This window comes from Python bivittatus, unplaced genomic scaffold, assembly GCF_059951505.1.
Source record: "Python bivittatus isolate LINGU-HERP-01145 unplaced genomic scaffold, Pbiv_v1 ctg000840_np1212, whole genome shotgun sequence".
Classification (NCBI taxonomy): Eukaryota; Metazoa; Chordata; class Lepidosauria; order Squamata; family Pythonidae; genus Python; species Python bivittatus.
The window spans coordinates 36,162,632-36,179,447 of NW_028277113.1; the positions used below are offsets into that span (position 1 = coordinate 36,162,632).

The window sequence follows — 16,816 nt, forward strand, 5'->3', positions numbered from 1 at the left end:
ATATCACTGAAATATGTCTAATCCCTGTAAATGGACAAATTTATCTTTGCAACCTAAAACTTCTTTAAGGTTGCACTTTATACCAGAAAAACCACAATTTTTGTCTCAAGCACATTATGAAGGTTAAATTCCTGCAGACTATTAATGCACGCAAAGTGCATGTATTGATGAAAGAGAGTAGACTTCTCAATGTATTTCATTGGTGTGTTTTTGTGACAATTGGCACTGCTTAGTAAGAAAGAGGATCTTAAAGCAAATCCATTTTACAGACAGACAGAAAGATTGTTGTATTATTAAGTATTCATATCTAGTGAACTTCTTCTTCCCCACAAAAGTTTATATTGTGTCCAAGGGTAGCAGCAAATGTGGCATTGGGATAGAGTTAGGGTTGGTTAGTTAGTTAGTTAGTTAGTTAGTTAGTTAGTTAGTTGCAACTTCATTTTAACTATGCTGTGATCACCTGAAGATTGAAAAGTCCTTATTCTGGACATTCTTAAAGAAACATGAACCCTGGAGGCACACGTGACTTAGATTTCTTTTTATCGCAGGACATATTTTGTTTAAAGCCACTTTTTTTTTTTTTTGCTAGCCAAGGGTGTGATGCATATATCAATATTTTTCAGGGGCAGAGAAAAATGCAGGCAAGTGATCTAAGGAGAACAGGATTTTTTCATCTAAGAAATACTTTAATTGAGGATTATCTCAATTTAATGGCTCTTGACCAGGTATATACAGTATATAAAAAGAAAAAGTGAGACTGAGTTCTAAGTTACCTCAGATTCCAGTAGGCTAGAACTGCTAGAAAAATTTGGAACATTTTTTAAATAATTAGGCATCTATAAACCAGAGTTTGTAAGATAAACCATTTTGCTTTTTGTGGTTACTGTGAATAAGGCAGCAAACCTGGTTCATTTCCACCTTCTTGAAATATGCATCAGTACCGTGCTGATAGGGTGGAGAATATCTCTTTCTTATATGTACTTAGAAATCATTGTTGATATTGACATTTTCATTGAGTCAGCCCAGACAGGTATAGTTTTATCTGTTATAAATATGCTGATGGTAGGGAGTGGTGGTAAAATGATAAGCTATTAATTCCTTGAATACCATATAAATTAGTAATGCTTGCAAGTGACTTCAATCCTATGTGTATTTACTCTGAAATAAGTTTACTAGTCCAATGAGCCTTATTCAAATTGTAGGAATGCAGTGCCATCCTCTGTTAGTCTATTCAGAAGTGCCACTTAATTCAGAGAAATTTGTTCCCAGGTGAATTTTTATAAGCTTGAAGGCTCAAGGAATGGCATCTCTATAAACAGTAATAGAAGAGAATTGTCTAAATGACATTGAAAAATGACAGGTGTTTGAATTAATAGTACAAGGGCATTATACTGGCCACTGAGATGAATAGTAAGGGGAAAAATAACTTTATAGTATTTCCCTTTTGTCTGGTATGTCTCTGTGATATAATAGAGTTTGTTCTAAGGATAGATGTGCCATCAAGTAATTGTTGACTCTTAGTGACCACATAGATAGATTTTCTCCATGACAATCTATCCCTAACCTGGTCTTTCAGGTTTTCCAATAGCACACCCATTGCCACTGTAACCGAGTTACTGCTGGTCATCCTCTTCTCTTTCGTTCCACTTTTCCCAGCATTTTCTCCAGAGAGTTAGGTCTTGGCATATTGTGTCTGTAGTAGAGTTTAAATATAAATAGATAAATAGTTTCCCCAAGTGCTCAAATAATTGCCTATATTAAATCGTATCTCAAGGTACTTCTGGGTTTGTTGTCCAAAACCTCAGAATCATTCCCTCCAACTGACTAATACAGAAGGGTGGAAATTGGCATTGTCCTTAACTGAATAGAGTTGTTTTTCCAGCAAGGGAAAAAAAGCCAGCCACTACATGAGGCACCAAAGTTGGTGAAACGTTGCTGAAATTGTGGAATCAAAACGCAGGACACAAATGCAAAATAATCAAGGCTTCATTGCAATGTTTATTAGGCAGTATGTATTGGGGGGGGACCCCACCAAAGGTTAGTGGGAGACACTGCCCTGTAGGCGAAATGGATGTCCTGATATTTATATAGTTCTACAAGAAGGGGAAGGGAAAAAGAATGCATACGCGTACGTATTCATATGATGATGTAGGCATACCTAAATAAGCAATAATTCTCAAGTTACTTTCTGCCCCTCTGTTATCTGCTATCTATTAGGAAAACAATAGTGTCACAGAGAAGAAGAAACAAATTAGTTCAAGATGCCAATGCCAGGAAGAAGGCATCCTCCCTCAAGACAGATGCCTAAGTTGCTATGGAGATGTTTCTGATATGGAATTTACAACCAGCCTAGTTCATACCACCTTCAAGGATGCTGCCCATTCCTTTATGTTTCAATCTTATTAAGGTGATCCCATTCACCTGAATGGGAGCATCTTTTTAAACTTGTCTTTTTCAACCAAAGATTCACCCAAAGATATATTTTCCTTACAAAATAATGATGAGGCACATGGTGGCTTGGCTTCGGTAAGGAAGGGGGTGAAATGAAGAGACACCATGAGATGGAAATTTGTGCCAATGGGAAGCTGCCTGCTTCAAAGTACCAATATATATCCTGCAGAAATGGTCTTGTACACTTACTTTTGCATTGCAAAAATTACTTTAATTTTAAAGATAAGGGAGCTGAAATGTAGCTGATTGTCTAAAGACACCAAGTGGGTCCCATAGCTGAGCTAAAAGATTTCAGCCTTCCATTCATAGCTGTACTCCTGCATTGTAGCAACTTTTCTCTGGGGAAGCTTGTATGTGGTTTTCTTCTTTCCCCCATGGGTATAGCTTTTTACCCCTTTATTTTTTTACTATCAGTATTGATACAGTCCCCTCCCTTTCCCTCCACTGTTTCTTGTCTTCTGCCTCTTTGGTCTGTGAAAAACATTAAAATATAGGAAGTTTAAAAAACAAAACAAATACATGGGTTAGTAGCATTGTAGTAGGAGAGCCATGTTAGTCTATAGTGGCAAAAAATTAGAAAGAGTCCGGTAGCATCTTTTCTGACTAACAAATGTTATTAAAAGGGATCTGCTCTCATGAAAAAGGTGTTACCAGTCTCTGTCTAATGGTTTAGTAGCAGAATAAGTAATACATGTTTGGAGAACATACTTGGGCCAAATTTATATTTCATAGCAAATAATTTGTATCCTATTGCATTCATAAAATTATTTAACAGAACTCTTTGAAAATAGATTGCTTCTGCTGTTTCTCTACAAATCTCATTTCTTCTGTTATCTAGTACTACTACAGTATAAAAGACATCAGCATTGGTGGGCAGTGTGTTTGTCATGGACACGCTGATGTATGCGCTGCAAAAACTGTTCCAGATTCATACAGGTAAAGTAACCAACAGTACAATTAAAACAATAGCAGTTACAAAAGATTGTTTGTTTGTTTATATTTCAAATGTAGCCACCGCCCATCTCATGAGGAAGTGACTGCGGTCAATTATTCTATGTTTATAAAATGATGGAGATGACATGGTGGATTCTCTCTGCCCCAAAATCTCAGATTACAGTAAATGTTATTCATTCATCCATCCCCAAGGCTATTAAAGAATGAGTTTTGTTTTGAAAAAGTTATTAGTCTCCTATTTGGGCTTTTTAGTCAAAATGTGGAATATACATTTTATAAACAAATATGTTAACACTTGAATTTGTATTATCATCAGATTAGAACATAATCTATAAATTATATTATTTTTTAAAAAGCATTTAATAAGGAAATAGGATATGAGCAGTACAACAAAAATCATGAGAAGCACAACAAGGGAAATTTAACTGAGAATTACTTAATACTTACAGGTACCAATGTGAATGTCAGCACAATACCTGTGGGGAAACCTGTGATCATTGCTGCCCAGGGTATAATCAGAAAAGCTGGCAACCTGCAACAGTCAGTAGCACAAATATCTGTGAACGTAAGTCATGAAGAAAGAAAAGTGTTGCCTTAATGTGTACACAGGCCAAATTTGCCAGGTTTACACTGTATAATAATAACAATCATGCAAATGGTAAGCTAGAACAGACAGATGAGTCCCATGGTGAGCTCTGTATTTTGTGTTACTCCTACAAAGCAATTCACTATTTTTAAAATAAAAATGCATAAAGAAAAGTATAAGTAAATAATTACATTACATTCTTCCCTTTCAAGATCTTAAGCTACTTGATCATCCTGAGTAAGCAAACCACTTGCAGCAGAAAATATTGAATAATTAGGAGCTCTGGATTGATTACATTTGTATTGAATCAGAATGCATAGAGTAATGGGACAGTGTTTCCTACCCACCTCCCCTGCCCCCAAAACCAATCAGTCTCAGTTTTCCAGACCAATACTGATATAGAATGGAAGAAATGGGGAAGTAGAGGAATAGGAAGATAAGAGCAGTAATAGTAAAAGTGCACAAGCTTAGCCTAAGAGTTAAGAGCTAGGCTGCCTAAAGAAGGATACAAAGAAACTAGTTGTTAAATTAAATAATTGAAAAAAGATAAAAAGAGCTTCACAAAAGGGTTAGTACTCCTGCTGAAGATACTGGCAGATTGGGAAGAAAAAGGACACTCTTCATGGCACGTATCTCATTTAATATGTATGTATGTATGTATGTATGTATGTATGTATGTATGTATGTATGTATTAAACTTGTCCCCACCCATCTCCCCCCAGTGGGGGACTCTGGGCAGCTCACAACATATTTGTCCTTTAGAAGTAAAATGTGATCTAGACTTTATGGTTCCCCAAGAACTTGCATTACTAACAGCATTCATAATGACTCAGTATCTCAGTGTTTGGGTCCATACTTTGCATTAAGCCAAAAAGTGCTTGGTTGGTTTTACCATAATATGGGTACAGGGTTGGCAAGGTGCGCACAGATGGACTGCATGGCAGAGGAATGGTTGCTCTAGTAAGGGGTGCCACAAGATTTTGTATTCTCCCCCATGCTATTTAACATCTACACGAAACCACAGGGAGAGGTCATCCACCGATTTTGGGTGAAGTACCATCAATATGCCATTTATACTCAGTTACCGATTGCCATCCCAGGTCAGACCAGGGATGCTGTGGAAGTTCTTACCCAGAACCTGGAGGCTGTGAGAGCATGGAAGGGTCAAAATAAGCTTTTTGACCCTTCACTGAGCTTTTTGAAGTTCAATCTTCACAGGAAAAGATTACTGTTGGATAAATCTGACTGTATTCCTGTTCCAGTCTCCATGAGTTTGCTCACCTCGGGTGTGATATGTGACACCAGCTATTGTGCTTTGTAAAACATGCTTTATGGCTTAACTGCACAGCTTCTTGATGTGATGCTTGAGTGTCTCTTTTTTTCAGTCTGTTCTAAGAAATTAGATCAAGTCAGGCAACTAACAAGTAAACAGTTGCATTAGAAAATAAAGGTTTTTGCAGATGATGTTTTGTTTCTTTAGATTTGAGCTTTGATTTTGCAGTTTTTTAGAGCATATAAATGGCCTTTTTTGTCTCTTGTGTCAAGCCAACCTGATTAAAGTCTGGTAAGTGGGATTGCTTCATGATGGCAAGCTGAGCACATTATATCTGCCTTGTTGCTGATTGTGAAAAAGTCACAGCAGGTTGTATGTGCAATTTGTGATACTTTTTAAAAAACTTAGTGTCCATTGCTCATTTTCTCCTTTTGTTAAAAATAATTTTAATCCACCATCTTTTTCAGCCTGCAACTGCCATAGCCATGCCCTTGACTGCTATTACGATCCTGAGGTCGAACAACGTAAAGAAAGCTTAAATCTTCATGGACAGTATCAAGGGGGAGGAGTCTGCATTGAGTGTCAGGTAAACCCCTCCTGCAACCCCTTTTGTAGACTGATAAGTACATGAAAGTTGCAAATGGCATACTGAACTTCAGTTGTTCTGGGCTAGAGAAGAGAGGGTAATTTTCTGTCACTCAAAGCTTTATTCAATTTTGATCACTAACTATGTAGGACTATTCCTTAGAATAGAACTATTAGACCATAGTAAGGCTATTTCTAAGAATATGTGATTTAGGTAGTGCCATAACATATTTTTACACAAATGTTAAAACAATACAGATAAATGCATTTGAGTAATGCATATAATGATAAGTGTATTGTGTAAAAGTGCATATTAATCCCCTAATTTTCAAGAGATATTAAAGTATTTTTACATTATCTTATTCTCTTTCTTTTTGAAATCATGTCATTCTAGCTTTGCGGAAATGCCATTCACAATCTTTTCTAAGAGCATGCATTCAGTTGTATACAGAAATTTAGGCATCCTAGTCAAATTATAGATTTCTGTGAATCCCTAAGTAAACAGAAGCTGACACATCATCTACAAGAGACAAAGTTAAGACATCTTTCTGCAAATTTTACTATTTGCATGCAGTTGTTTACAGATTCAAAATTTAAAAAAAAACCAATGAATATGGCAAGTGCAGAAGTTTGGACATCTTTTGAATCAGTACTTTGTAACACCTAGTATGGCAAAAATAACAGCTTCTAAATATTTATTGTAGCCAGCTAAAAGTCTTTCTATTCCTTGCTTTTGGAATTTTTCTTTCTTCCTTGTCCAACTCTTTTAGCTTAGAAATATTCTTAAAGTCTCCTTACATGCACTGCACGTTTGAGACATCCCCACAGATTTTCAATCATATTTTATTTTAGGATTGTGAAGGTCATTCCAAATTCATGCCTTCTTTCCTACAAGCACTTCATGGTTGATTTGAAAGTTTGTTTCAGATTATTGTCTTGCTGAAATATTCAACCTCTTTTCAGCTTCAGTTTCTTCACTAACTATAGGGTGTTAGCTTGAAAATGAAGAAAAGCTCTTGTAGAACTGTTTGAAAACTGGTCAGCTTCAGAGAAGTCACAGATACAGAGATCTGATATTTCAATGAGACACTGATCTGTTTGGAAGCTATTATTTCTGCCAAAGGGGTACTTATCACACAATTCCCTTTTAGGGTAATCAGTATTATGCAGAGTGTGGAAAAGAAGTAAGAAATAATATGCCAAATAAATTAAAGACATAAGAAAAGAAAAAAGAAAAGGAAATATAACTGAATCTTCATTCACCATAGCTTGCCATACCTTTCTATCTTTGCAAACCATCTTTGCTTCCATCATGTCCATATACTGTTCATGTATTACCTTTTGCTTTTTAAACTTCTCACCATTCTCTTTTTCAGGATCTCATTAACTGCGTTCAGCCACAACTTTATTAGTCATTCACTTCTTCCTGACCAATTTTCTTCTCCTTCATATTTATGTTTTGTGAAACCCTCATTCGGTGTCTGTAAATGACCATTTCAATGTATTTCTTTCTTACTAGCATTCACTTTTGTATCCACATGATATTCATTCATTCATCACCCATTCATTCTTGACCCTATCTCTTCTTGTTTTGCCACATACACTGAAATGCCCCATTCCCATGCATTCAACTTACTTTTATGTTCTTTATATACCCAACTCTTATTTCCATATAACAAAGTGGGCAACAACATACTCTCATTCTTTTCTAAGAATAGTTTTTAACAATCTGGGATGCCTGGGTATTGCTATTCCTCTAGTGAAAGACTTGTGCAAGTAGTTAAGGTACCAGCACCTGTTCTTGAATGGGGAGGTATCCCCTCACCTGGAATCTGGGTGGGGCAGAAGAAGAAATCCTCCTTCCCCAGGAATAAGTATTTAAATAAAAGACTCCAGATTTTTTTTTCTGACTAAGTACACATAATTTTGGTGTGTGTTTGGTAGGACAAAATACATACTAGACTAACAAAGAATAAATGATTTTTGAGCAACAAAGGATTTTTTTAGAAAATGAGCTAGCTACTACAAGTTACATGAGGCTAAGATCTGAATATCAGAGGTAATAATCATAAACAAGCAAAGCATAAAGAGACAGAGGATGGGAGCACAAATGAAGGCAATACTTCTGAGCACTAGCAGCACGGAAAAGAAATAAAACATTTCTCTCCCATCTTCTAAAGTTCTCTGCCAAGTATATCTTACTACTTTTAGTTCTCCCAGAACTTTCTGAGCATTGAGCCTGAGTTCCCAGTAAAAAAAATAATGGTTTAAGATCCTTGCTTCTCTTGAAGGCTCCCAAAAGAATAAAGAAATTCTTCACCTTCTCTGCTCCTGAATCCCATTCAGCTGTCTCATTGGAAGAAGAGTGGCTGTGTTTATGGAATATGTAAGAATCCTCAGGTAGCCAGCAGGCTACTGACTTAAGGATTATCAGATAACCTGCAAGCCCCCTAAGTCTACTGCAGCATGACATGACCTCACCCACTTCATCACTTTGTCCCTGTGTCCTTCATACTCCCCACAAACCTTAAGTGCAACATGATTCCCATAAAATATTGACTGTTGTTGTCTTAGGTCACTGCTGTCAGCCCAAGAGATGCATACTGTTGTACATAATTCCCTCACGCTTTTTTCAATTATAGCTTGCACAAAAATGATCTAATGCAGATATGGTCACAAACCAATCCTTTTTGTGTATGCCACAATGTATTTGTGTAGCTTTGGATACAGAAGCAAAACTAGCACATATAAAAATGTGATGACTGATAACATTGGATCAATAACTTTTAACAAAACGAACATTAATCATTTGGTTGACAGACTGATGAGAAGAAGTAAAAGGACAATGGTTCATGTTGTTGATCCTCAGCAGTGGATTCTTAGGGGGTCCAAACATGTTCTCAGAAAATGGGGGATTTCTCTATCATATCAATTAGTATAGCTATATTGGTTGAGTGGAAGGGTAGAAATTAAACTAGATTTGAAATTAAAACAAAGGATTAGAAAGGAATTCATGTTTTCCTAGTACCATTTGTATTTCTGAGAAGATAAACAGTTTTCCCGTTGTGATTTGGAATCCAAGCAGTACTTTTGTTCTCCTTCCTAAACTGAAAGTACTGCTTGTCAGAGGCAAAGCTGGATGTAAGTAAAAGACTAATTGTTTTTCAAAAGAAAGAGGAAAACCTTTTCTTTTCCATTTGACACTTCTCTGTGAAGTTTCCTCTTTGCACTTTTGCCCATAAAATAATTTACTGGCTAAACTTCTTCTCTAAACATCATTGCAGTAGAAAAATAATTAGAATCTTATGAAATGGTATCACTTGCAATTGATGTTGATTGTCCATAATTCATTGGTGCAAATGAAGCTCAGTGCTTATACTAAAATCTAATTATATCTTTTCCCTCCCTGAAGATGCATATAAATAGTACTTTTCTATTTGTAGTACAGATACACAATTAAATTTGTTTACGTGAATGGCAAACAGTTGAAAATTAGGACTTGATACACAGAAAGAGAATATGTTTATTTCTGTGGATAATTTTAATGATTATAATGTATGTATTGTGACCTACAGGTATTTTCCTGGTGTAAATCTTATTTTCCCCATTATTTTTCATGAAATATCTTTGCCCCTGTACTAAGCTGGTGGTTGCTCAGTCCTGATAAATTAATGTGCCAAACATATATTCTCGGTTACATTTATTTGAATGAAGCTCTTTAATGGAATGGATCCTATGAGTCATAGAACAATAGAATCTGAAGTTACCTTAGAGGTCATCTAGCTTGACACTATGTCAGTGTAGGATCCACAAGAACTTTTCTGCTAGATTAGCATCCAACTTCTTTTTGAAGACCTCTAACAAAGGAGAACTCACCATTTCATATACAGGTAGTCCCTGTAGTTTAAGAACGAGTTCCATTCCCAAGGTCTGCCCTTATTCAAATTTGTATGTAAGCTAGAATGGTATTATTATATAATACTGTATAAGCAGCATTAGGTAATTAACTCGAACCATAGTGTATTTAACTCAAATCCTTATGTATTTAACTCAAATTTTGCTACAATAGGCTCTGTTCTTAATTATAGGTTGCCTTAAATTGGACGTTCGTAACCTGGGGACTACCTGTAGTAGTCTATTCCATGGGCTGACAGCTTATACAGTTAAAGTTCCTCTTGATACCTAGTATGAACCTACTTCCTTGCAGTTTTAACCCACTGGTTCTGACCCTGTCCTTTGGGCAATAGAAAATATGTCCACTTTTTCTTCTGTGTCCTTAAGATATTTGAATGCTATCATATTTCCCTTCAGTTGTCTTTTCAACAGGCTAATTGTACCAACATCCTTTAACTGTTCCTCATAGGGCTTGGTTTCCAGACTCCTAATCATCTTGGTTGTCCTCCTCTGAACTTGAACAATTTGTCACTGTCCTTTTAAAACTGCAGTGCCTAGAACTGAATTCATCTTCTATATAAGGTTGAATTTATTACAGTTGATATTTATGATTTTACATGCTTTATGTCAATACCATGTTGGAAACGTGGTTGTGTATGTCAAGTTTGAGTCAAAAGAGTAATCTATTTTGTGTTAGGAGGACAACAGAGAGAAGTCAGAGTAGAAACAAAAATTAAAAGAACAGGAAGTCAAATCAAGAAACAAATCAAAAGTCAAACGCAAAAAGGAAGCCATATATTAGAAACAGCTAGGAAAGATTATAATTGGTCAGGCAAAATTACATCTTAAACTCTTTGATGGTCCTTTTAGTTGATGAAATTCAGTGGTTAAGCTTGGTAATTCCAGTATCTATGAAGGACCCAATACTACATTGCTCAGAGAGATATTCCAAGATGGAGCTCTGGTAGCTTATCATATATATAGTTGAACCTTGGAAGTTGGCAGTACAATACCTATAACACCATTAGATGGCACCCACAAAACATCATCAAAATACAATAAAGGTAAAAGTAGAAATGCCCCAGATCTGATGAGATCTCATATGAAAATTCAGAGTTTTCATTATAATGTGGCCATTTTTAATTTTATTTTGCCTTTTAAGTTTTTCTTTAAACTTGATGGCCTGTGATATTATGTAAAATCATGTGATGGCACCTACTGTCAGAAAAGATTGTTAATCCCTCTTGAACCCAAAGTTACTCATTCCTGGCTCAGCCTGTATTCCTTATACATTGGCAGAAATCACAAATCACTGTAGTTCTGCTACATCAACCTTTTTCTTAACAGCAGTAACGCATTTAAAGTTGCCAAAATTTAATTATTTCTTGTTTAGCTCTTCTTCCGATTGTATTTTTCTCATGCCAGTTTTTTCCCCTTCATTTTACCCCATGTAGCACAACACAGCTGGTATAAATTGTGAGAAATGTTTGAAGGGGTACTATCGTCCATATGGTGTTCCAATCACGGCAGTGCATGGATGTATACGTATGTCTATTTCTTCTATTCTTTTTACTAGCCCCTTCCCCTCAATATATTCATAGGAAAAAATGGTACAATTAATTTCAATATATTTTAGCGTATGCTTTTTATTTTAGATAACATGGGAAAAGTTCTCTATTAGGATGGCAAATGCCAAACCTGTTGGACAATTGTCAAAGATACTAGAGTACTTTTGGCTGCCTTGGTCTCTCTGATTTTGAAGGACATCACCAATGAGGGCTATGCACCAGTTTGGAACCAGCTCCAATTCTCTATAATGATGGTGCTGGCTGGTTTTGAAACCTGAGTCAATTTTTTTCTGGTTCCATTGTTATTTATATGAAATGCTGCACATATATGGAGTGTGTGGGTGGTCCATTTTCATATTCTTGCCCCTACCATCCTCTTGACTTTTAGACTCAAGTTACCCTTCCCCAAACTTCAGTGTCCTTTGATTAGAATATGTCTCTCCCCCACTCCCCTACCACAGCACCATGGTTACAGCTATTGGGGAAAACAATATTAACATGCTATTCTCTTGGTGTCACAGTTTGTAGGGGCTGTAAAGGATAGGCCACTTGGTGGGTTTACAACTGCCTCTCTAACAATTGCTCAGACATTCATTCATTCATTCATTCATTCAGGTATATGGCCTGACAAGTACAAAGAACATGAATTAAACTGACAGGAAGATGCTAATAATTTACTTCTTTTCATTTTGTGTGGAGTGGGTGTGTGGGGCTGACTCAATAAAAATTATGAGATTCTCTGATTGATTATGATGTTCTTGTGCTCTATTTCAAGGGCAGCAGTAGCTGAGATGATTTCAAGCCAGCTTCTAATTATTTTGAGAGGTTACAGGAATGAAATGGGGTGGTATTGGAAGTGCTCTCATTTGCTACATTTGGAAAACTTAACTATCACAACAAAATAGCATGGCTGGCTACTTTGGTCTAGACTATTTTTTAATGGTCTAAGACCAAAAAAAGCTAAAATTGATGCACCAGTTGCAACTACTCCTGGAAAGACAGGGTAGCAACTTTTATCCATTTTCTTGAGGTAGCTCAAATTATTGTTTTCTTGTTGGGAGGTAACTTTGAAGATCATTAGGCAGCTGAACAGGCTTAGAACTGGACTGTTGATCAGCTGAATGGAATATTACCAGGGCTTACCTGACTGATTGATTGATTGATTGATTGATTGATTATGTGCCATCAAGTTGGTGTCAACTCTTAGTGATCACATATTTCTCCATGAGAATCTATCCCTAACCTGGTCCTACAGGTTTTCCAACTCATTGGCACTGTATACATCGCCACCATAACTGGGTCTATCTACCTTGCTGCTAGTCCTCTTTCCTTCCACCTTTTCCAGCATCACAACCTTCTCCACAGAGCTAGGTCTTCTCACAATGTGTCCGAAGTAGGATAATTTGAGCCTGGTCATTTGTGCTGTGAGTGAGATTACATTATTTAATGGTCTGCCATTTTATTCTTAAAGGCACTTCATAGGGAGGTATAGTTCTTTTGAAGAACTTACCAGCTAAGGGCCTGGTTTTAGGTCTGTCTTTTGGAAGTCTTAAGGATGCTTCTCTGGATGCCTCCAATTTTTAAAAGTTAGAGAAGTATCCACAAGGAAAATATTCTCAGTTATGAAGTTCTGTCAAACCTCATGTTCTTTCTGGCGCTAAAGACCATTCCATATTTATTCAGGCCTTTTAAAAAAATTCTCACTGTAGTGCTGTGGTTCTGCTGCTTTGCTACGTTCCTTGTGTGTGCACTTGTATGATTTAAACAATGTTTTACTTTGTTTTAACTGTTTTTGGTAAGCTGCCATGGAAGTGGAACACAAATGCCAAAATAAAAAGGAAACTTTCTATCAAGTGCTCCATTGAAAGAGATGTAAACGTATGGTCAAGCAATTCCATTACAAGAGTCCTTGAAATATGGGAGCTGGGGGGGCGGTGAATATAGACCTGAATTGTGTTTGATACCATGATACAGCATTCAGATCATTGCATTATCAGTGACATTCTAGAATGCAGTTGTAACCCCCTTGAAACAAAATAAATAAATTTCCACTTTGAGGTAATAATTACTTAAGTTCCTGTCATTATAAAAGAAGGATATTGATGTAATAAGCTTCACACACATTTCAAGATAAAAAGTAATATTATAATTATTAAATCTACTGCTGATATACAAGAGGAACTCCTATTGTTATATTGGTAAACTTCAGGAAATAAATGTATTTGAAGAAAGCTTTTGATGATGTCATTGCCTGTAGCCTGCAGGTGTAGCCCTGAACATTCCAATGGCTGTGAAGAAGGATCAGGTCGCTGTTATTGTAAGCTGAATTATCAGGGTGAGGCCTGTGATCGGTGTGCTGATGGATACCATAGCTTTCCCTTCTGCTACCGTGAGTATCACAGCATATCCAATGCATCTCTGAACTAAAATCCACTGATTTATTCAATATTCTCCTATTCTCATTTTTATCATAATGCTATCTCTAAGTCATGCTTCCAAATAAGGCAAGGAGGTAAATATTTTCTTTTATTGCCATGCAGGAGTCTTTTCTGAAATATGAGCTAAAGCTGAACTTCTACAACAAGCATCTGGAGTTATATCTCTGTGACAGATTAATTAGCTAGATTGGAAAGCAGGCCACTCTATTTTTAAACATGCTTCCTTTCTAGATGAATTTGCTCCCCTCTCCCCTCTCATTCTTCCCTTTCTCTGCTTGACATTCTAATGTTATAATTGTTTTTCACTATAGTGCTTATGGAATGTGGTCACTACACCTTATATAAGAAAAATAAATTGCTTCAAATTATTGCTATAAATATCAAGAAGCAGGTATTTGCTAACATGCAGATATTGCAAGAGCGGAAACATGGAGAAGATGGGATAAGAGAGCGTCTTAATTAGAAATATGTTCGTAGAAAAAATAGGAAGAGGGAAGTGATATTCCACTAGATTTATTAACTGCATAAAATATCCAGGGTATCCTTCAACAACCAGTTATATCCTTTTTCCCTTTCTTTCTCTCCTTCCATAAAAATGGTTGAGGGAAACAACTGAGAGAAGTGGAGGGCAAGATGTTGCAATGAAAGGATGATCTGAGCAAGGGGAAGAGAAAGTATATGAGACAGAATGGGGAAAATGAACCAAGCAGGGATTTGGGTGGTGAGAAAAGGTGAGTCCCAAGGAATTATTATGGTGAGAAGACAGAATAAGTTGAAACAGAGCAAAGGAGTAGTGTAATGGTATCAACTGGGATAATAAGAGATAAAGAAAGGTTTTAAAAATCCCCTATTTCTCCCCAAGTTTGTGTTAACATATATAATAATACTTCAGAGTTTATCAGAGAGAGAGAGAGAGGTGAGATATCACAAAGTCTTTTCCAAATGCTATGTGTCTCCCATCAACTATGGTTGCCTCAAGCTGTAGTCATTCCTGATGTGCTTGATTGTCTCTTTTTCAGTACCTATTTGTGTTTCCTTTAGTATCATCCCTATTAAATTGTAATAATATATTTTAAACTTTCCTTGAATATCTTTATAGACCAGCTATAAATGGGATAGTAAATAATTTTGTTGTCTCTAGTTATTTATCTAAATGGCTGCTTCTTTTTTTCTTTTTTTGAAAGAAATTCCTATCTCCCCAGCTACAACTCCGAACCCAGAAGACTCTTCAGCTGGTCACATTGATGGCAAGTTTCTTTCTTTCTTTTTTGTGTATAGCTTATCGTTTATTAACAGAATATCAATCATTGCTGTATCATTGATACAGACCGTTTTGTTAATAGCTCCCACACTATGGAACGCACTGCCGCCAAATGTACAGAGGCATGATATGCATATTGAAATAGCGTTGTTCCCATTTTTTCCTTATCTATCACTGGCCACCATAGATATGACGAGCAGAGCAAATGAAAACAAGAATAACTTTTTAAAAGAGCACTTTCAGAATAGGTCAAAGTTTGTTTTTTTGAGTAAGCTTATCTTTGACTGGAATGGGTGGCTATATTAAATCTAAATAACATCAACAAGGTTTGGCTATAAGCCCTATCAGTTTTGCTGGAAAATGCCCAGTCTCTATTCTAGACATCCTTACAAGTTGATCTAGTCGTTCTCATAACCTAGATTAGTCAGTTTCACAATCAGTTTGGGAACTTGTCAACTTGATTTTCCCTGGTTATTGGTTGACTGTGAAATTTGGATAATATTCCAAGCAAACATTAGAACATCTGCAAGATGTAACCCACATTCTCCAGGGACAATTCTTTCTCCCGTGTGTCAACTGCATTGTTATAAGTAGTGGCAACTATGCCAGCACAGCCCTCTCCACCATCTACTTTCTACAACTTGCTTCTAATCATCTGGATTTCAGGGAATCTAAAGAAGTAGATAGGCAACCAACTAAGTGCCCTGCCACCTCAGAGCTGTTTCAACTTCTCTTTTTATAGCATCAACAGTAATGTATATCTTTTTGCATTTTAGGCATGATGGGGGAGAAACTAGGCCACTGAGTGAACAAATAGCATTTCAGTTTAAAACTCTAATTAAGTGAACTTTACTAAGGAGGGATAATAATTAGAAGAGACAAACAGTGAGGTGTCAATTAGGTAAGGGAATTATATACTATTTTAGAAATTTTTACGTAGCTGAAGTTATTTTGGGATAGTTGATCCAAATCAAATAGAGTTGCTGCAGGGACCCCTTCACTGAATCTTGTGGATGGTCAAAGGTGGATAATTGGTAAAAAAGGGCATTTTGCCAGACTTTTTGTTGTTTAATTGGGATGAGCTATATTAATAGTCTGCCACTGAGCTGATGGATCAACAGTACTGAATGCAGAGATGACTCCTGGAGCGGGCAGTACATTTTAGAGATTATCTTAGAAGATATGCTTTCTAATCAAATGACCTTCTACATCTGAGACATAACACTGGCTGAGATGTTACTGCCACAATAAAGGAAGTGGGGTAGTTATCTTAGCCACCATATAATAGGCCGACCAGGGTTCAACTTCTTGCTATGTACATTATACAGTTCTTATTTCTAAAGAAATGGCATGGCTATTTGGCTTTTTAGGCCTCAATGGATATTCTGTGATAAGAAAAAGAAAAGTCACATTGTGGTGGGAAAATGAAAGATAACCACAACTAGATTAAAATCTTGTGTGATACCCCTGCACAACTGAATGAAGATGGCATGGCAGTTTTATATTAGAAACCTAGTAAAGAAACACTTTTGTGGAGTTTCATTATTAGTTTATTTTATAAGGAAACAGCCAATGGTATGACAGTATCACTAAGAACAGAATATAACATTATTGTCTATCAATATCTTTCATAGAACAATACAAAAGAAGTTTCAGAGAATCAACGTACTTACTTACTTACTTACTTACTTATTTATTTATTTATTTACTGAATTTATACAGCCACCCATCTCACTTGCAGGTGACTCTGGGTGGTGTACCCATCTATTAATGCTAGAGCAGGAGCAAACATCTCCTATACTGAAA

The 16,816-nt window shown here is 36.4% G+C and overlaps 1 protein-coding gene across 2 annotated transcripts in view; it reads left to right on the forward strand.

The window, feature by feature from the left end:
- The window catches only part of LAMA3 (laminin subunit alpha 3), a 160,518-nt gene that overhangs the window by 23,994 nt on the left and 119,708 nt on the right, over positions 1-16,816 (forward strand). Inside the window, exons 6-11 of one of the 2 annotated variants that reach the window (XM_088130669.1) lie at positions 3,290-3,387; positions 3,855-3,970; positions 5,732-5,850; positions 11,198-11,288; positions 13,569-13,700; positions 14,934-15,000. In XM_088130669.1, the coding sequence (XP_087986795.1) occupies positions 3,290-3,387; positions 3,855-3,970; positions 5,732-5,850; positions 11,198-11,288; positions 13,569-13,700; positions 14,934-15,000 (623 nt within the window). The remainder of the gene's footprint in view (positions 1-3,289; positions 3,388-3,854; positions 3,971-5,731; positions 5,851-11,197; positions 11,289-13,568; positions 13,701-14,933; positions 15,001-16,816) is intronic. The other variant, XM_088130668.1, reaches the window with a different exon arrangement.